The sequence below is a fragment of the Pteropus alecto genome, unplaced genomic scaffold, assembly GCF_000325575.1.
Source record: "Pteropus alecto unplaced genomic scaffold, ASM32557v1 scaffold87, whole genome shotgun sequence".
NCBI lineage: Eukaryota > Metazoa > Chordata > Mammalia > Chiroptera > Pteropodidae > Pteropus > Pteropus alecto.
The window spans coordinates 6,525,620-6,547,298 of NW_006443225.1; the positions used below are offsets into that span (position 1 = coordinate 6,525,620).

At 37.2% G+C, this 21,679-nt stretch overlaps 1 protein-coding gene across 1 annotated transcript in view; it reads left to right on the forward strand.

Moving 5' to 3' along the window:
• CHD7 (chromodomain helicase DNA binding protein 7) overlaps positions 1–21,679 on the forward strand; it is a 119,876-nt gene that overhangs the window by 57,679 nt on the left and 40,518 nt on the right. The window contains exons 5-12 of the mRNA XM_025041112.1: positions 2,887–3,024; positions 4,050–4,115; positions 9,858–9,913; positions 15,344–15,458; positions 18,653–18,736; positions 19,936–20,073; positions 20,170–20,291; positions 20,651–20,894. Of these exons, the coding sequence (XP_024896880.1) occupies positions 2,887–3,024; positions 4,050–4,115; positions 9,858–9,913; positions 15,344–15,458; positions 18,653–18,736; positions 19,936–20,073; positions 20,170–20,291; positions 20,651–20,894 (963 nt within the window). The remainder of the gene's footprint in view (positions 1–2,886; positions 3,025–4,049; positions 4,116–9,857; positions 9,914–15,343; positions 15,459–18,652; positions 18,737–19,935; positions 20,074–20,169; positions 20,292–20,650; positions 20,895–21,679) is intronic.

Consider the following 21,679-nt stretch of genomic DNA (forward strand, 5'->3'; position numbering starts at 1 on the left):
TGATACTCAAAGTAAATGAACTCAAGATCAGTTATTATTTAGAAAGTAGACAAACCATGTGACACAGGTTTCAGAAAATTGAGTTCTCATTGTATTTGGGGTTTTTTTTTTTTAAACTCTTATTAAGTGACCTTGTATCCATTACTAACTAACCCCATCACTGTTGCATAGATTTATAACAAAGTTGGTATAAAGAGAAACTTCCATTATAAAAGTTATATCCACCAATATATAAATGTCTATTCAAGAAAAGCCTCCTGTTTTGTTGGAGCATTTCTTTAATGTCAAAGTGGGATTTAGTGTAAAGTGGATTTATCTTAGACTTACCCACAGGTATTTAGTTACTTATGCTGGAAGAATATTATGACAGTGTGGCCCCAAGCGTGGAAACCTGAAAAAACACCACAGATGTACCATTACTAACACATTACTTCTTACGGTGAGATAAAGATCAGATAAAGATGAAAATATAGATCCATCCATTTCAATTTGCTTAAACTGATATACCACATGAAATACAGATACTATGCAAATTTCAGAAAATTAAAATATTTTACTGATAATAGCCTTTTACAAAGAAATCAACAGTTGAGAAGTGAGGGACAGTGACATGGGCACAGAGCAGGAGTTATTCTAGATCAGCTTTGGGAAGAGGGAGGAAGCTGTCCAAGGTAGCTGGGCCTTGTAGCCTTTCCGATTCCTCTTTGGAAAGGTGGAGCTAATTAATGATGGCTTTAATCCTACTAATTGCCTTTGGCATTAATATGTACCATGCCCTGTTCTAAATACTTGAAATGAGTTATGTGGTTTTCGCCATCTTCTGAGGTAGTCGCTGTCATTAACCCTACTCTTCGGACTAGGAAACCGAGGTTCACAGCGTGACGTGTCTGACAGCACGGCGAGCCCGGGCTCATCTGAACATGTGCACTCAGGTCCAGAGCCCGCAAGGTCGAGCTGCCCTGGGGAAGGGTCGAAGGCGACGGAGCCCCCACTGGGTCCTGCCGCCCCTTGACCTGGAATTGGTTGTTCTGGGCGAGGCTGAAGAGGGAGGGTCAGAGGAGGACCCTCTGGATCCTGTCACTACTCCGTCCGGCCCGAGCCCCTAGGAGGTCTGTTAAAAAGCTGTCGCTCCATCCACCCTGTGTCAGAAGGGTGCTTGGCGCCTCTGCAGCCATGACTGTGTTCAGGCTAAGAGCTCACAGTCTCCACAGTCCATTCGATTGTCATATTATACTGAGCGTGTACTGTGAGCTGCCTCAGATCCCTTTTTGAGAGCAGAGATGGCAAAACCTTAATTTAAACCAGTCAGTCCTGCTTTTCGAGACAAGGCTCAGACGTTAGTCGCTCCTGACATGAGCCACGTGGTGCTGTGCCTGTCCCTCCTTAGGTCTACATGATGGGCGATTGGCCTCTCTCTGCCTGACCGCTACAACTTTAAAATTCGCCAAGCTCTTTAAAAAGTTTTATTTCATGATTCTTAGCAAAAAGTACCTCTAAGTGTTAAACTTTTCTCATTCTCTTTATTTCTTCTACGTGCTCTGCGAACTCATTTATAGGTTGTAATCTTGCATTTGTCACTGATTTAAAACGTGTCATTTTAAGAGGTTTTTTTAGATTTTATCACAAACACATATTAATGAAAAGGTTATTTCCTCTCCATTTTTAGTTAACTGACAAAACTAATTCTTTATCAAAAGGTCAAACAATAAATAATTATTTTGAACAAAAGGCGCAAAACCTCTCCTTGTGCTCCGTTCACTCTACTTCTCAGAATTAATAACTATTAATAATTTTGTGTCTTTTCAGACTTTTTCTGTTATTGAGAACGTACACATTACACATTCATTTTTTAGCAAAATATTCATTGAGCATAAAGTAAACAAGACATACAGTCTTGAGCTTACATATTGTCTGTCCACACATACAAATAGTTACACAGGTTTTTTTGTTATCTTAAATAGAATTACAAGCTACTTATTATTATGTGTCTTGCTTTTCATTTTATTTCACAATTTATCTTGCAGATATTCTGAACATATGTCACGTAGCTTACTAGAAGTGCAATCGCTGGGTCAAAGGGTTGCCATATTTTAAATTTTGATAGATGCAACCACACTGTCCTACAGGCATGTACTGGGTTCTACTTTGACCACTGGGGTTGGTGAGGACCCATTTTTCCAATAATCCTAGTAATACTAGCTATTATCAATCTTTTACATTTTAATTAGTGTGGTAAAAATTTTTTTAAAGTAAAATTACTTTTTGTAGTCATTCATTATAAATTCTGATTGCCAGTTCTTCATCTCTTTGGAAATTTTCAGACTGTTTCTTTTAGGGCCAAGATTAAAATGCAAACCTTCTATTAAATGCTCCTCTGAAATATTCTTGGTACCTTGGATAATATTATAATAGTTTTTATGTAGGACTTTATGATTACAAGATAATATAGATTATCTTCCAGTGCTTTCCCTTTTTTGGACTTTTGGTTATGGGTACAATTTTAAATGTGCAAAGGTAGAGGGAGTAGTGTAATGAACCCCTGTACATCCATCACCCAGCTTCAGTATTGCCTTCACTTTGGAGCGACACACTGGCTGAGTGAGGAGTAGTGTTTGTTGTTATTTCCGCTTCCCAGTTGAAGCTCAGGGAGCTGGGAGTGGCGGAGGCACAGCTGTCCCAAGAGGCTGACCAGACACCCACCCACCCACCTCCATTCCTATTATATCCGTTGCTACTTCTATCTCTTATGCGATTTACAGGCTTAAAGTTATCAGCTTTTCTTTAAGATCAATTTTTTAAAAATATCCACCTCACCACCATTCTGAGAAGTTAGAAAACGCATCAATGATTGCTTTTTAAACTCACTTTGTTGGGTTTGTGTTTTAGAAGAGACGGTCCAGCAGGCAGGTGAAGAGGAAGCGATACACCGAAGACTTGGAGTTCAAGATTTCTGATGAAGAGGCAGATGATGCAGATGCTGCTGGGAGAGACTCCCCCTCAAACACCTCGCAGTCAGAGCAGCAGGTTAGCGTCCGGTTTCCTGTGGTTCTCGTGTGCGTTTGTAAAGAAGGACCAGGAATTTTTAGCTGTTCAGTTGAAGCATTCATTGAGTGGAGGTGGAGAACATTCATTTATTGTTGGCTAATGTGCTATGGGAAATGTGTTGTTTAGCAATATCTCTTAAAAATCTCTGTTCACTGAAAAGTATTTTTATACATGTCTGAAATATGTAATTTGACACAATTTTGGAAAATAAATGGTCTGTGTTGAGGAAGAGTCAGAGCTAGGGTGCAAGGAGGCTGAATTTACCTCTGAGAATCCAGTGCCATAGCTTCTGGGACTTTAATAAACCACTCAAGCTTGTCTCCTGCTGTTCGGCACCGTAAGAACTCCTTCATGGAATTACTGCCTTGTCATACCCAGCGGGGCACACTTTATTCTCTGTGCAATGTAAATGATGGATAAAATAGTTTGTATAAATATGAGAAGGATTGATTATTGTAAAGATCTTTTCAAAAACAATTCCCTTTTCTTACCATTATTATACTTTAGTTAACAAAGTGGTTACCCATTGAAAAGTATATTTAATGCAGTTTTGTATTTTATTTGGTAAGCTGTGCTATGTTAGATTGTTATGTAACATTTTATGTGACCTCCATAGATAAAAGCTGCCTACAATAACAGAATGATGAGTATATTTGCCCCAGGGGTATAGATGAGGAAAAGTTGTATTTTTGACTGCTCTCATGCAGAGATGATTTTCTCTTGGCAGCTGGAGTTTCTGAATGTTCTCTGGCTTTAGGGGTCCACACTAGTCCACGTAATTAAACCACATAATCGTGAAGTAATAAACAGATCTTCCTTTTTGCCTTTGTGCAGAGTGAGATTTTTGTTCTTTTCAGTAGTATTTCCCACTGACGACTTTGTATCCAATGTTTTAAAGGGTATGGCGGTAGACGCAAAAAGGGAAAAATTTGTTTTTGCTTTTATAGCTTACTTAGAATGAAATGTTTTCCGTCTGGATGGATTCATTCTACTTCATTTTTTAGGAATCTGTTGATGCAGAAGGTCCAGTGGTAGAAAAAATCATGAGTAGTCGTTCAGTGAAAAAACAGGTAAGCACCATTTAGAGTGATCAAAATCTGTGGTGTATCTATGACTCTTATTTTTTGCTTTACAATTTCCTTTTAAAATTTGACTATTGGAAAACAAAACTTTAGGTAATATTTCTAACCCCGTCTGATGCTTTAGCCCAATATAAATCTTTTGGATTTTCAGTCCCAAATGAAATTAAAATATATCAAACAATCAGTGCTTTATTATACCATAAAGCACCATTTAGAGTGGACAAGAAACTCAAAAGTCTCAAAAAAATGTATAGGACTTCCAGGGTTACAGGTTGCCTTTTTCATAAATATTACTCATGAAAATCATAAGCATGAATTTACCTCTCATTTTCCTTAGGACGGTTCCCTTCCCTTCCCTACCTCCCCTCTGCCCCCCAGAAATGTGTCATTTTTGTGAGTAGGTGTTCTCTCTTGCTTTTCATAACATTTTTCATATACAATGAAAATATTAATATCTTTTTTTGTCAATGCAGAGGTGAAATACAGAACAATTTTCAGTGTAATTCTTGAAGATATAATATTACTTATTCTAAAAAATTATTATAAAATTCATGTTGCTCTGCAAGAGTAAGCTCTAAGTACCTGTCATTAGTCTGGTAACGTTGTCATTTGAGAGACACATATAGTCTGTGACAGAGAATTCCAGTTACACTGTATTTTCTTTTACTGATAAAGAGTCTTGGTTTCATCCCAACTATTTCCCTTCTCGCCCAATTCGAGAAAGTGCTTTATTTAGTGTGAAGAATTACAGAGACATCCAGGCGCATTTACACATTTCAGCATACAGTTTTCAGTGTCTCTGGAAGGTGGTCTCCTTCGGATAGACATGTCAGTCTTTCAGCTTAAATCCTTGTCAAACGCACAGTTCTTTCTTTTTATTTGCTTTCAAAGTGGATGGAAGTACAACCTCATTGTTTTGACATGTGAAATAAGTTTTTTTTTTTTTTTTAAAGTAAAATGTTTTTAAAATATGAGAGAGAGGAATGGAGGAATTATGGGATTTAAAGTGCGATCCCAGGCTTATCAAATAGGAAACCTTTACTGTTCAAATACTACTGTCTAGATGTCCTTGAAAATTGTATTACACCAGCAGTAAACTTTTCGCTACCTTTATTGCAATACTGTTGCTTTTCTATTATTCAAAATCATATTGAGTGTCAGGGTTTAGAGGGGGTGTAGAGTGGCTTTTGGTACTCTTCGAACATGGAGATTTCCTCTCTGATGAATTAAATGATAAAATCTCAACCAGATTTCCCACCTGTTCATCAGAAATGAGGACTGTTTAACTCATTAGAAAGGTTGCGTTTCTGTCTACTAATGACTCTAGAACTGTTAATTCGTGAATTGTAGATATATGGTAAAATTTAAATACTTGACATGCTTTAAAGACTAATCCCCTTCACTGAATTGGAGTGACTTGTTTGAGTAAATAGCGTGTGGTTTGGATGGGGTATATTAATTTTCATTCAGTTGAAAGTACTTCAGCAGACATACTCAGCAGGTTTGGGGGTTGCAAATTATAATTAGGTCTATTATTCAGAGCTACTTAGACTATGTATTATGTGGGACATTGCTTTTTCCTTCTGTTTTGTCCACTTTAGGGCTTTCTCCTCCCCTTTTTTTACTACCCTTTATAGATAAGTATCGACGGTTTAGAAATAAGTATTACCATTTATGGACAACCAGAGTTATCATAAGAGATTAAAAATCGCTATAATTGTACATGAAGGTGGAGTACGTTGAGTTGGTGAATTTTAGGATAGAGAATATTAATGGGAAAATTTCTCTGGAAAGGAAGATATGCCTTGAAGTATGATTTAAAGTAAGGAAGAGATGTAGAGCTCATTGACTTGCTTGTAGAGTAGCAGTATTTCATAAAGGACAATAAAAAAAAAACCACTAGAAGGTTGTACACATTAGCAGGTCCTAACTTTTAAAATTGCTAATGTTCTTGAAGTAGTTACTTTAGTTATCAGTTTTAATAACGTTGGAGGAAAGTGTGGCAAATAGAAACAAAAGGAAATTTGAGATTTCCTGTGGATTCTGGCTATGCCTGCTGGTCTGTTTCCTGTTACTATGAATAATTGAAGAAGTGGCTGTGAAAAGGTGCCTTTATCTCCCCTGGCAGCATTATAGAAACTGGTTATGAGCTCTGAGAGCTGACCTGCACAGTGCTGACACATAGTGGGGACGCAGTTTATGATTTTCAAAGTTCGTTGACCTCATCACTGTAGCAGCCTAAGAAGGATGATCCGTTATGATGGAGTTGTGCAAACTCACATTGCTCACCTGGCAGAGCCTCCCTAATTCAGCACCTCACCTTAAATAGGGATGGCTCAGGCATCTGTGTTGTTCTAAACACAAATAAATGTGCATGAGACTAGCGGAAGAGATACGTAGTTGATACTTGTATTTGCATTTCAGGTAGATTTAAGAATGAACTTTTGGATGATACAAAGATTCTTTTGTTTTCTACATTGAGTCATCATGCAGCCCTTTCTGCTTTGAGCCATCTCTCTGTCTTGGGGAACAATTCAAATTGTTTTAAAAGTGAATTCTGACTACACAATATATGTATTTTAAAGAGATTGTTTTAAATTCGAAGGTGTTTGTTTTAATCTTCCTTAGCTGAACTCAGTAACGAAAAAAATAGAGTGTAAGGAAGGCAGAACACTTCATCTCATTTGTTATGGTGTCCTTATTTACTCCCTAAGTCAACGACAATTTGGCATCTCTGGTAGAGAATGTAGTAGGTTGGGCCAGAAGTAGGTGGGGTTCTTGCTTTTGTCTTATTGATGCTTGATTGAAGTGCTTTCTCATTCTTTTGTGTATTAACAGAATTTTCCCTTTTTTATACTATAGTTGAGATTGTTCTTCAGTGTGACTGCTTAATTTAATAATAGGATGCTTAGGAAAGGTCATTCATATTTTCATGCTATAGGATTATCATTTGCTGGATGGCTGTTTTAGAATCCAGGTGACTGAAGGAGACTGTTGCCTGATCAAGGTTTCTGGTTCATGCGAACAATGGAACAAGAATGGCTGAATATGTTTGGAATTTTAACCATCACATGGATAATAAGGATTTTGATAGATGAGTTTTGCAGTTTAATGAAAAGATACACACATTTCTCAAATTGTTCTGTTGAACACATAAAATTACTTTGGAGGGCTATCAAATTTAATAGTAACTGTCAAAGAAATAAATTTGAGTGGATTTTTTTGTATATGTAGAAATAGTGTCTTGATTCACTTATTCACTGTATATGCCCTTTATAAAATGGCTTCTGAAAATTGGGGCATTGGGGGTAAGGGTTGGGGCTGTTCACAACTATCACCAGAGGCTAGTCAAATCGACTACCATTTAGAATAATTAAAATAATGCTACTGAGGGCTTATAAGTTTTCACACTTTTGTTAATTGTTTTGCTATTAATAATGCAGAAGAGGTCAGCATGATTATATTTATGGGACACGAAGGTTACAGAACAGTTCTATTTACAGTTCTAGGGGCAAGGAGGTGATCCGGTATGTGTGGTAAGTTAAACAAAGCACAAGTTTGCAGTTTGGGATATCCAAATAAATAGGCCCTGGGACAATTCTGCACCAGCTCCAGGTGCTACTAAATGAGATCTTGGAACATGATTGCTTCCTGCCAGGCAGCTCTAGACCCTCTTGTGAGGCATCTCCACAGCAGGGTCCCAGAGGAATAGCTGCTCATGACAAGAAAATGGGTACTAACGAGAGGCAGGAGCAGTTGATGGCCGTGAGTGTCAGAGCTTTCGGGGAACCGAATCGAGACAGAATGAAAACCATCTCTATTGTTCAAGAGTTGATCCTGTGTTCTTTGGTGGCCACTTAGAATGAGATAGAAAGTACAGTACAGTAGGAAAGATGGGGAAGAAGGGCATCAGGAAATAATAGAGCGTAAAATGATAAAGCTTGTCTTTTTACCACCTCGAAAACACATAATTTTGGAAAACTCTTTCAGAATTCAAAAAAAATATATAGTTAGCATCAAAAGAGTAAAAATGATAGACCAGACTTTTGAATTCCATTCTAGATTCGAATTTCATGATGTGCTATGAAAAGCATCAGAAGATCCAGGCTCACCCTGGCTTTCCATTTTCTGTGGCTGTCTACTATCTTATCTTTGCTTTTCTACCAGAATCTCTAGTTCTACGCAAAGATAGCATATCTTGAAATGACTGCTGAAATGTAAGAGTAGAATGAGCTAATATTGGAGCTAGAAAAAAGTAAGAAAAGTAAGGTGGGTTCTGGATGGATTGTCACTTGAGTTGACTAGAATTTGTCTCTAAATTTTGAATTCCTGGTTTACGTTGCTGGCTCTTGAAGGCATCAGCAAACACTTTTCATTTTGGACAACTGAAAGTCTGGACCATAGGTGGGGTTCTGAATACATTGGTTTAAAAAGCTGCTTTCTGTTTATGCCCATTTACATATCCAGTAGGGCAGAACCAGATACATTAATGGGTATTGACCACAGTCCTGAATGCTGTCTTCTTGGTTATCTCTAGGCAGGTGTAAAAACTTTCAAATTTAGGTTTAACTGATCCATGTTAGAGTTTCGAAGAAAAGCTCCAGTTCACAACCTTTGACGATCATTTGAAGCTCGGGGATTGAGGGAAATCGTAGTCTCTCTGAACAGATCCTGTGCTGGTCTGTCATCCGGTAGGAGCCTGCGCCTCTGTTCTCTGCCATGTCCCTACTTGCCTTGCTTTCTTTGCCGCATCTCTGAGACAGCTGAGCAATGAAATGCGCCCCTCAAGGCAGGCTCGGGTACTCTTGTAAGCGTGTAAAAGCAATTCTTAAACTTCTGTAAGTGGTGTTTATATTTGCACCCCTGTTTTATCTGATCAAATGTTCCAGAAGAAAATTACATATTATGACTTGTTTAACAGCCTCAAACCAAAAGGAAAAAAAAAATATCGAAAGAGATGTTTCAAATGTCATGTGATTGGTATCTTCTGCATACACTACAGTCAATAGGATTAAGAGAGATGTTATTGATAATCTTCCCACTGAACTCTTGATTTGGCTGATGTGTATCACAATTTTAACCTTACCTAAATGTAGCGTTTGGAGCGTTAATTTTATTTGGCTGCTATGTATGTGAGACGTCTTGTCTGAGAGATTTTAATTGTACCATTGAGTAAATCTAAAACTGTGACTAGCGATGCACTGGAATTACAGCGTAAGAACAAGGTTTGGTTTTATATGGTTTCTTGTTTAGAGTTATTAACTATATGGAGGAATAAATGTCTTTTAAATATTTTAAAACATTACAAAACCCACAATGTAAAGTTGCCATGAGGCAGCCAAAAATAATACATATGGCATTCAGGAGAGCAGTTGCTAATTGGCTGCTGCCTGAGAAAATGGTACACTTGGCGTCTACTTAACACTGTGGGTTTGGCAGAAAGCCAGATTTGGGGTCAGGTTGTTGTGAATGAAGCTGCATGTGGTTAGGGAGGAGTTAAAATGATTCATGTCTCAAAAGTGTAGCACGTCAAATAACGTGCAAGGGCCGCAGCGTGTCAGTCTTCGATCTCACTGGCCTCCGACCAGCTCACACGTGCTCATCTTTACAAGAACGGCCTGTGCCGCTTTTGTCTCTCCTGGTTCATGTTCGGATGGGAGTAAATCCTTACTTTTGGGATGTTCTAGTAGATGGTTTTAAGTATGTGCCTGAAATTTTCTTTTGTTGCAGAAGGAATCTGGAGAGGAGGTAGAAGTTGAGGAATTCTATGTGAAATACAAAAACTTGTAAGTAAATTGTGATTTTTTTTTAAAATTGGGGAATATATTTTCAAATATGAACAGTGATTTAAAAAATACTGGGAAAATAAAAAAAAATTGGGAATTAAGAAACTTTGATTTGGTTTATTTAGAGCTTTGAAGGCCATCGCTAATAACTTGTATCTTTGATATTTTATGAATTTAATTTTTCTGGGAAATGTATCAAGGGTGTAAAAGTTGACTAACTTTTGTGTATAACCAAGAAGTTGTTTTTGGAGGGAATAAAAACTCATATAGTGGTAGAAATGTGAGTGACGTAATATTGACCTGTCGTCTGAGGATGAATTTTGCGCTGTGAGGCTACCGCCTTCCTCACCCGTGTGTGGGGCGCCAGGCTCTGGAGACGAGACCTTCACTGAGGCGGAAGCTGTAGAAAACCGTGACGTCACTCACGTTTTGAAATGCAGTGAGCTATGATTTCGTTGATCTGTTTTTGTTTCTAATTTATATTTAGTGAATATGAATAACTTTTTCAGAACCGAGTTGAACACACAGTGAGCTGTTGTCCTGCGCGTAGGTGTAGGCAGTGTGCTAGGGCCAGACGCACACTTCGATGAGGCAGCATCGCTTTAGGGATCAGTAGTCATCCTGCTAGAGATGACTCGGGCCATTTGCTAACCTAAGAACAATCGCAGCCGGGACAAAAAATTTTCATTGATACTGTAAACATTAAATTTGCTTTAGACTTTTCAAGAGAAGGAACTCAAGTGTCATATTAATAAATTCTACGGTTTAAAGAAAGGCTTTTGCGAGTTATTGTCAAAACAGTCTAAGAAAGTTCACCCTACCCTAGAAAATAAAAGCGTCGAGACTCATGGTTTCTTTCATTTTCCCTTGTTGCCATTGGCACTGTGGTAATGAACTGATGATGCGCTTCCGAAGTTCTGTGAGCAAAACCTTTTCCCAAGTAAGGAGGCGAAGAGTCTCTTATCAGTGTTACTGTGAGAACACAAGGAAATAGAGCCTGAGCAGTAAACATTAGATGTCGTCATCATTTTATACTCGGAGCATGAGTTCGCACACATGGAAATTATGCGAATGACATGATTTCATATAAACGTGTAAGGGGAGTGGCAAAGATAGGTAAGGAGGAGATAACTAAGTAAGCCAGAGAGAGAATTCTCCGGGAGATTTATCACATCTAGCTCAGAGCAAAGGAGTTTAAGTAGCGATTGCCAGAAAAAGGCACTACTAGACTGACGTCCATCCAAACCGGTGCGGGGCAGCGGGGCCTGGGGCGCCTGACCCACAGTGGACGTCGACTCTGTGCACGACCCCAGAAGAGTGCAGGGTTCCTGCCCGCGGGCCGCTGCCAGGTTGGGGGACCAGTCATCCTTCGTCAGTCATGAGACGAGGCCAAGGCAGTTCCAAAAGAAGAATTCTCCTGTTATTTCCTGACATCATTGAGCTCTAAGGAAAATTAAAATTTCCATAATTTTGACATAATCTTAGATTTACACAAATATCGCAAAAATAGTACAAAGAATTTGTTTTTCGTTTTGTAATTAAAAAGTATCTTGTGGAAAGATACTTTGAGACTATTAAATATGATAATGGTTGCTAAGAGGTGATTTACTTATTCCATCACTCCTCCTAAATTTATGAGTTGGGTTTCAGCTGTGAGGAAGAGCTCTACCGTCTTACCCATTTGTTTATTTATAGCGGCGTAGACTTGGGACATCGTACTCAAGGGGTCATGGTTCTTCAGGGTCCTGTTGTTACTGACTTTGTTCACATTAGCCCAGGTTTGGCCAGCGGGAACCCCTTGAAGCTGGCTTCTCTCTTTTTTTGCCTTGTCCCATCTTCCTTTGAGCACCTCTTACTTTCTGGTACCAGCGGATGTTTCAGACTCATTATTTTCTTGTTTAAGTCCTGGATTCGATCATTTCACCAAGGAGCCTTGGTCGTTTTCACTAGAGAAGGGCATTTAGGAACCAAGATTTGGGTACTACGTTTGCTCATTGCTGCTGGGAGTCATTCCAGGCCCTCTCAGAGGACAGGGCCAGAAGGGGCGTGCGTGTGCGTGTGCGGACACGTATGTGCATGCACATGTGTGCATATGCACGACATAAACACGTTATACACACACACATGTTAATTACATAATCATACACCTCTACCTACCAACCTGACAACAATGGTGAGCAAAAATGACTTTATTTATTTTGATACTTCCAATTTTATTTTAACACCGCGGGTTCATTCTGTCTTTTCCCCTTCCAATATTGATAACTCCCTACTTTTGACCACCAGAAACCCAGCTCTTATTCTCCATAATATATTTGCTTATTTGTCAGTCTTACTTTATACAGGAAGTGGTTACAGAATTACTAGACCATATTTCTGTGAAAAAGAAGCCTGGTAACGAGTTCCTTCAGTATTTGTTTAGAGTTTTATGTCTCTCGCCTAAGGGTACAGAGGCTAAATACTTGGTTCAGAATTTCCTTGGTTAGTTCCTTTCCTCCCCTGCCCCCTTTCAGTATAGTGTTTATTTGATACTCAGTTTGGTTCATTAGTTTCTGTTTGTATTTGTATTCTATTTTAGCTCCCCGCCCTATCCTTATTGATTTTTTATTATTATTTCAGTTCATGAAATATTCACATGGTTCAAAAGTCAGAATCGTGCACAGAAGAGTCAAAGAAGTCTTATCCTCCCTTTCTTTCTACCCCATTCCTATTTGCCTTCTTCTTAATCCCAGATTTATCCTCCAAAATTTTGGCATGAATAGGCATAGATATATTTTACATATATAAAATATAAAAAACATATCTTATTTTCCCTTCTTTCTTACACACAAAAGAATTGCACACATTTGCACTTTGCTTCATTCACAGCACTACTATATTCTGGAAATTGCTCAACATCTGTTCACGGGGTCTTCCTCATTCCGTGGACTCCATCGCTTGGCTATATCATAGCTCATTTAGTTAGTCTCCATGTACGTGGCATATAAGAGGCATCTGATATTTTACAGTTACAGATAATATTCTTGTGCCTATACATCTTCAAATCGTCGGAGGCCTAGCTTCAGGGTGATTGCTAGATCACAAAGCCAAATGTGTATGTGGTTCTGCTGGATATTGTCACATTCTCTTCTACAGGGTTGTGTCAGTTTGCATTTCAACCAGTAGTACCTGAGAGCACCTGTCTTCCCACAACCTTTCAACATAATGTGGTTTACTTTTCACTTTTCGGGAGAAATTATATTTCAGTGTAGTTTTAATTAGCATTTCCTCTTATCATGAATGAAGTAGAACATTTTTTTCATAAGTTTAATGGCCATTTTTATATCTTGTATTGTCAAGTGTCTGTTCATGTCTTTTGCCCATTTTTCTATTGTGCTTCCTTCAATTTTTAAATATTTTTATAGAATTAGATTTATTCATCTTTCATTGGATCTGGCATTTGAATCACAGTTAGAAAGACTTACCCTACACCCAGGTTAAATAAGAAGCATTTGCCATGTTTTCCTCCAGTGCTCGCACGGTTTCATATCCTGTGTTTAGCTGATCGGTCCACTTGGTGTTTATCTAACATACGATGTAAAGCAAGGATCTAATTTTATTCTTTGCCGAACATTGTCGTTCCAGTATGATTATTAAAAAGTCCATCTTTGCCCCCATGATTTGAGATGCAACTTTTATCATGTACTCAAGTTTCATGTTTATTTGGATCTGTATCTCTATTCTAATCCTTGTCTATTTATGAGCCAGTAGCACATTATTTTACTTATGGAGGCTTTATAGTATATATAGTACATACTATTTTAATATCTGGTATACCTAGTTTCCCCTGAGTATTTCTTTTTTAATGTTTTCTTGGATATTCTTGCATATTTTGTGTGTGTGTGTGAAAGTTCAATATTAACTTGTTTAGCTCCATAAAAATGCTTGTTTATTTTTGTTTACGGTGTGTTACATTTACAAATTTGTGATTTGTGTTGTTGAGTCATGCTAACTAAAAACAAGGATGTCTTTCCAGTTGGTTCAATTGTATTTTTGTGTCTTTTAATATTTTGCGAATATTTCCTTAAATAAGTTTCACTCGTTTTCTATTAAACTTATTGTTATTTTATCTTTGTTGATATTGAAAAAGAGATTTTCTGTAACATTATATCTTCTCAGTGGTTTCTGTTTGTGTAAATGGAGGCTATTGACTTCTGTATGTTAATTTCGTATCCTGCTACATTACTGAATTATTTTTTGAATTAGTTTTCTAATTGACTCCCTAGATATGATCATTATTTAACATCTCGATGCATTTTTATCTAGTCTATTTGCTCTGTGTATATGTGTCGGCAGGATTTAAATCAAATTGCATCTGTGTATTTTAAGTCCTTATGTCCCTCAGTCAATTGTAGAAAAACTCAGTCGTACCTTTGAAAATACGTATTAGACATTATATAAATATAAATGACATGATATTTAACATCATAAGCATTTCTATATCATTAATTATTTTTGAAAGATTTTATAATGGCTGCATGATTTCTAAAAGCAATACCTTGATTTTGAAAGAGATTCAAGCACCTCATTTCTTTTTAATGTCATCACTAGAAAGAGAAATTAATGACAGTTGAGGCTATCCGTGGGCAGGGAGAGAGTGTTGGTAGAAAATAATATTGAAATACCAAACAAAGTAATGTCAAAGTTACCGTAAAACATTAACCATATACCTCTGAGGCTTGGGGAAGAAAAAGGGAGAGTGAGGATTATTCAAGTAAGAGTTAGAGAAAACACAGCATGTTTTCTCAGAGCAGGCAGTGGTGAGTCTGAAGGACAGGAGACTTGCCCATTGTGAGGACTTTAGGAACAGAATTCACAGGGAGACAAGGGGCGTCTTTTCAGAGCTGGAAGGACTAGGCTGAGAGAGCAGGAACTGGCTAGGAGGTGGGCATGGGAGTGTTCAGAGAGCGGGCGGGGCCTTTTCTCCCTGAATGCTCCAGAACTAAGTTAGGTTTACCCTTGCTGTTTGAAATGTGCATTCTTTCAACTTGATAAAAACCTGGTTTTTTCCTCATTAATGCTAAAAGGCTCAAAACATTAATTCGTAATTAAGGCCATCCTGTTGTATTAATTGTTTTGTATTGAAGTACAATCCATGCAGTTATGAAAACAGCTTGTTTTTAGGTCCCCCTTTTTTTTTTTAATAGGTAGTAGATAAGAGCTGGAGACTCAAGAAAGAAGGCAAATTTTAGAAACTATTGGCCTTTTTTTTTTTTTTTAATTCTCAAATACTAGTAATCATATTGAATGTTGCTCAGCAGCCTCCATTAGTAATTCAGCAGGTTATTTTGTTAATTATCTGTTTAGTTGATTTTTGGAATAATAAAAGGCATACGATAAGGGATTAATTATTGTCTACATGTTTCAAAGTATATTATTTTATTCTTTCAGCTCTTATCTTCATTGTCAATGGGCATCTGTAGAAGATCTGGAGAAAGATAAGAGAATTCAGCAAAAGATAAAGCGATATAAGGCAAAGCAGGGCCAGAACAAATTCCTTTCAGAGGTATGACATACCTGGTTCATTTTCTAAAGCATTTACTTTAAGAGAATGTTCTGAATTTCAGTTCAGTAAATTATTAAGAAAAACTAGTTTGCCTCATTGGGCATTGTTACTTGCATATTGGTAACTGGTTATTGCTAAAAAAAAAAATTTGTAAACAGGATATTTCTCAATCTTCCTGTTGCTTAGTCTAGAAGATACTGGTCCTTATGATATTATGTGGAAATGTGGTGGTATGATCAAAATCTTGTAATGAATGTACAGTTAGCAGAGAGTGAAAAAAGTAAGTAGTCAAAAGTTCTGTTAAGATTTAGCAGCTTAAAAACGCTACAGTAAGTATTAAGCACAAGTTCTAGGAAATGAAAGTTTGTTGTCATTGGGGAATGTATGTGGCAAGTTTCTTTTGTTCAAGACAGTGCCCGATTACAGAGGTTCGCAAAACTCATTTTCACAAATGATGGGCTGTGGTAGAGAGTCGGTGTCCTACCTTTGCTTGTTTATGTTGCGACCCGTTTATCTTAGCTTACTAATTATGATGAAAAGGTAACCTTACCTAGGACAGGGAAGAAAATCTGCATTTTGAAGACATGCCGAGTTCTTCCCCTCCAACATATTCAACTGTATTTAAAAAATGCTTTCACAAACTGCTTACTGGGGTCTCTGGACTTTGAATCGCAAATTTGGTTTCACTTACATCCTCAAATAAATAAAAGAGAAACCTTTACATTGAAAGATTAAACTTGCTGATTTATTAGTTTTCTTCTCCATAAAGCAGTTAACAGAATGTAAACTGTAAAGAAGTGTGACATTTGATGCAAAATACCTGTTTAACAACCTACTTCCCACCCCCACCTCTTTTCGGAGATGGGGGTGAGGGCAGAGTATTTTTTAAGTCATAAAATCCTTCTAATCTCAGGTGACAAGTCTGTGTCCCCCTGGAATCTGATTTTTGTGCTTCCAACAGGCAGATTGTAAATAGGAGATCGGGTGGTGGTGGTTTTACTGGACATATGTCTGCATCAGCGCCTCTGTTATTCTGAGTATGAAGCTTCTTTGCAGCGCAGTAGCTGGCAGCAAGGGGAATGGAGATACTCGGATGTGACTCACTCCTTACATCTCAGAGAATATTTAGGTGATTCTTTGAAAGGGCAGTTTCTAAGAAAATAATGGGAAGTTCTATTTTTAATGCCCTTAATGAAACTAAAGTTAAATGTTTGTGACATCGGGCAAGTCGAAATCATTTAGCTTCCTCTTAGAAAGAGATACCATATGTTCTGCTGACCTTTTCTGTGGATTAGTGGCAGGGAAAAGGGGTGGATGCTATGGAAACTTCCCCCACAGTCTTGAATCCTGGTTCTGTTTATTAAATTTATTTGGACTGTGTTTCCTGGAGTCAGATGCCCTTTAAGGACTTGTTCCTGGCCCTAGCTCTGTACCCTATCTGTGTGGGTCTTTGTGAGTCACCTGTATTAAGCTCGAAACACTTTATCTTGTTGGTAACTTGTCAACTAGAAATCTTAAATTTTGACCCGAGTGAAGGATATTCCCTTCCTCTCGTGTTCTCGCTCACTTGCTCGCATGCACTCGCTCTCTCTCCCTCTCTCTCTCTCACACACACACACATATGCATGCACGCGCGCACGCACACACGTGTGTTTGCTGTATCCCATAGATGGACCTGGCTTTAGATTTTCCATGCAAAGTTATGACTACTTTTGCATTCTCTGTGTCACTTAGGCTTCCTTATAAGTTTGCTGCAACTAAAATCTCTGTTCAAAGAGATTATTGAAATTGGAGATTGCATCACATGCATGATGGCATGCACAGATTACTCGCTGAAGGATAGTAGAAGTGTTTAGGAGTAAAGTTAAGTATTTAAATTCAGCAGTGGAAGCTTTGGGTTAAGAATAAGTTGTCTTAAAGAGAGTATTTGTCATCAAAACCTAGTTTCTGGAAAGTTTTAGAGTTTATGCTTTATATGAATAATACATGCATATTGTATGACCAAATCTAGAAGCTTTTGACAAAGCCAGTGCATTAATATATTAACATTTTAAATGAACTGAACATTTCAATGAATTTTTTGCCTCACTAATCAACTCTGTGTGAAGGCCAGAGGCAGTTGAAACACATTTTTGTATTTTTGATTTTTGTTTCATAATTCACAGTTCAGAGCATCCGAACCGGGTGTTTTGATGGGCACAGTAGCCCAGAGAAGGTTTGTTATCCTAGAGCCAACTGCGATTGAACAGCTTATCTTTTCAGCCTGCGGTTTAGGGGATATGGACAGTACCTAAGGGACTTGTCTGTCATATGTCTTTGCAAAGCATTTTAGTGCAGTTATATTACTGATAAATTACTCTATAGGAATACGTAATAATGTGACTTTTGTTTTCTAACTTACCTGACTCTGACTTTTTTAAAGTATGGCTTTGTCTTTAATTTCCCTTTGAGCCGTATTCTGTTCTTTTATATGAGAAACTTTGCAAATGAGTATTATCACTTTGCTTTTGTAAAGATTGTTAATATATCGGCTAAATAACCCAATTATTTAAGCCTCATTTTGTTATCTTTAATACTTTTAGTCAAATGATCTGTGTTCAGTATAAATAATCATTAGAACACGGATTTAATAACACAACTATATTCAAACGAGGCACTAATATTGATTGGCACTGACAAGTAAATGTCATAAACATTTCACACTAAAATGTGAAATTCATCGGTTTCAGTGTTTTTAGCTTTAGAATAACATTCTGTGAATGATGCTTAAGGCATCCGCCGACTCCAGTGGCTGTGAGACTCCCGGAGCACTTCTTGTGCGCGGCCTGCCTCCGCGTATGGCAGGCTGTAGCTTCACGAATGCTAACTGCGTTGCATGCCATCCGCCTTTTGGATTGCTCATTAGTGAATTGTAATTTCACACTTCATTTAAAATATTCTTAAACATTCTCTCATAGTAAAAAGGTTTCACACAGTAATTAAAAGACCCAGTTAACAAAGTCTGAGAAATCTGATTTCCTCATGGGGAATGATTTTGCTAAATTGTAGCATTTCAATTATTATAATACAATTTGCCAGATATAAATTTTGTATTGCCGTGACCCAAAATATTACTGCCTGGTGAAAAGTGAAATAGTGTTTGCTCTCAGGAATTACATAAACATTTTAACTTTTTTTTTTTCCCTTTGGTGCAGATTGAAGATGAGCTTTTTAATCCAGATTATGTGGAGGTCGACCGGATAATGGACTTTGCACGTAGCACAGATGACCGGGGAGAGGTAACAGAAGATCATTCGGATTCGGGGGCGGTGACTCAGACAAGCTTATGTGTGTTGACTGAGAATGATCGTGGAATCCTAGATTTGGTCCTGGTCAGAGCCTTGGATCATGGCTCACGTGGTCTAAATTTAACTGAAATTTATTGATTTACTATTAGTTTTATGACCTAATAGTGCTAAATGTGTTTTCTGTTTAGTCTGAGAGCTTTTTAAAAGAAATCAATTTTCAATACAAAACAAATACACTGATATTTTGTACAATGCCAGAATACGATCAATAAAAAGAATTCAGCACATTTTGGTATAATTATGTTATGTAGCACAACTCTCCCTTATGTGATTAAGACTGCCTTGGTAGTAGAAAGGAGTTCCGTGTTATTTAACATTGGACTTCCTTGGCAAGGTTGATGAACTTCATTTAATGTGGTGTACAGAAGATAATATAAAGACCGTATCTGTAACATGATGTTTTACTTTTCTAGTTTTGCTTACTTTTACTTAAAAAAAACCGTCTCATGGCATAGGTAGTCACATATACAACAAATGATTTTAACACCACAACCAGGTCAGTGTACCTTGGTCCTGAAATGAAGGTCAGCAAACCCACGTATTTTCTAGAGGAAAAGACAAAGGAAATTCCACTGATCTGCATTACCCCAGATATTTTGCTCTCCATTCTTCTAGCACTTTCCTGTCTTCTAGAGCTCAAACACGGCGTTTTAAAGCAATTGGATACAAGCAGTGGCTCTCTTAAGAGAAACGCAGAGGTCCTAATAAATTCCAGCCTGTTTCTTGTTCTTTAAGAAACTAGCCAATTATGTAAATATGTAAATACACTAATAATTTCCCATAAAAGTCAGACACCTGGTGAATGCATTGCACAGATAAGAATAAGGCTCAAATTCAGCTGTTATTTATTAGCTATTCCTTTATACTTTTTGAATTTTGAACGTGATTTAGATAAAAATTAATTTGTCTGATAATACTTAATAATACTATTTTCTTTAGACTTTGAGACTCAGTAACTAGGGCTTATTTGGTCCTACTTTTAAAACTTCTACCAACTCAGTCTTACTGTTGCCGGAGTAGTGTCTATTGATAAATGAAGTAGAGCATGTTTTGAAAACATATATAGTTTATATATATATATAGTTTTCGGTCAAATGAATTCAATTCTGATTTATTTAAACCTGGCCTAGCCTGTGACTCACTATCTGGTGAAGTGGTGCTCACTGCCTTATGAAGACAGCACGTGGGAGCTAAGGCAGGACATAGATCAAGCAAAGATCGAAGAGTTTGAGAAACTACTGTCCAGGGAACCGGAAACAGAGCGTGTGGTAAGAATCGGCTGATGCTAGAGGACTTAATTTGAGAATAGCACTGTGGTATGGTCTTTGAGAAACCACTAATGGGATTTACTATATTTGAAACAGGAGCGACCTCCTGCTGATGATTGGAAGAAATCAGAGAGTTCCAGGGAGTATAAAAACAATAACAAACTCAGGGAATACCAGTTGGAGGGAGTAAACTGGCTACTTTTCAATTGGTACAACATGTACGTAAAACATCTTTCCTTCCTTTTAAAAACAATGTCTATATTTCTTTTCCTTTGTAGTTATTGAAAATAGGACTCAGATATAATTTAAATAACATTTTAACTTTCTAATAAGAATTGTAAAATATAGCAAGCATTGAAGTATGCTTATTACCTATTTATTCAACAAATATTCAGAGATTCATAGAAGTATATATATAATTATTATTTCTCAGAGGATTTTCTTTGAAAATGTATTTTTCTGAATCTAAGAGAACATCTAAGATAGGCATTTGTGAGTATAATAATAGATATTTTGTGAAAGCAGTGACTAATATCTGCACTCATTAAACTTTCCTTGTTTTACTTCTTTTCCAAAGGCGAAACTGCATTTTAGCAGATGAAATGGGTTTGGGAAAAACTATCCAGTCCATTACATTTCTCTATGAGATATATTTGAAAGGAATCCATGGCCCTTTTTTAGTCATTGCCCCATTGTCCACAATCCCCAACTGGGAAAGGGAATTCCGTACCTGGACAGAGTTGAACGTGGTTGTGTATCATGGGAGTCAAGCTAGTCGTCGGACCATTCAGTTGTATGAAATGTACTTCAAAGATCCCCAGGTAAAACATCATAGGTGGTCTTCCTTATGTTTATTACGTGCATTTTAAGGCGTTGGGAATTAAAATGGTCTCAGTGATTTGAGGGAAAGATCTAGATTTTGCAAAATTGAGAACTTTGCTTTAGATTTCTTACCCAATTTGTGTTTTTTTATTATATTTCTGCATCTCATGATTACAGCTCTTTATTTTTATAGCTTTGGTCATTCCGATTACTAGATTAAAAAAACAAAATGAAGTTTTTTACCTCGGATGACCACTGAAAACCATTTAACATGTTGCTATTCTGATTGGCTTTCTTTGTAATAATAAGAGAAAACGAAACAAAAAGTGTTATTTATTAATTATGCGAATAGAAAGAATATTGTTGTACTATTACTAGAACTGAAAAATACTAGGCATGTAATGTTGAATGACATATTGAATGACATACATCCAAAGGGAAGAATTTATACTTTGGCTCTTAGTAGTAATTACTTTGAATTTTTACTTATTCTAGTTACCTGTATGCAATTACTTTGTGATACTAAAATTATAAATGGCACGATAGAGAAGGAAGAATAGTAGGTGCTAAAATAGTTTTCAGCTATAGGTAGTAAATGGAAGTCTTACAACTGGAAGTAGGAAATTCTATCCTAAGTGAGGTTTTTTTCATTTTAGCACTTTAAAAATAAAAAATAGGTTTCAAAAATTTTAAAAAGTAAAAAGTTTTAGAAAGTGAAAAAATTTTTTAAAAGTTAGCTTGTTACATAATCCTTTTGGCCTTTCACCTTTTGGGATCTGTAGGC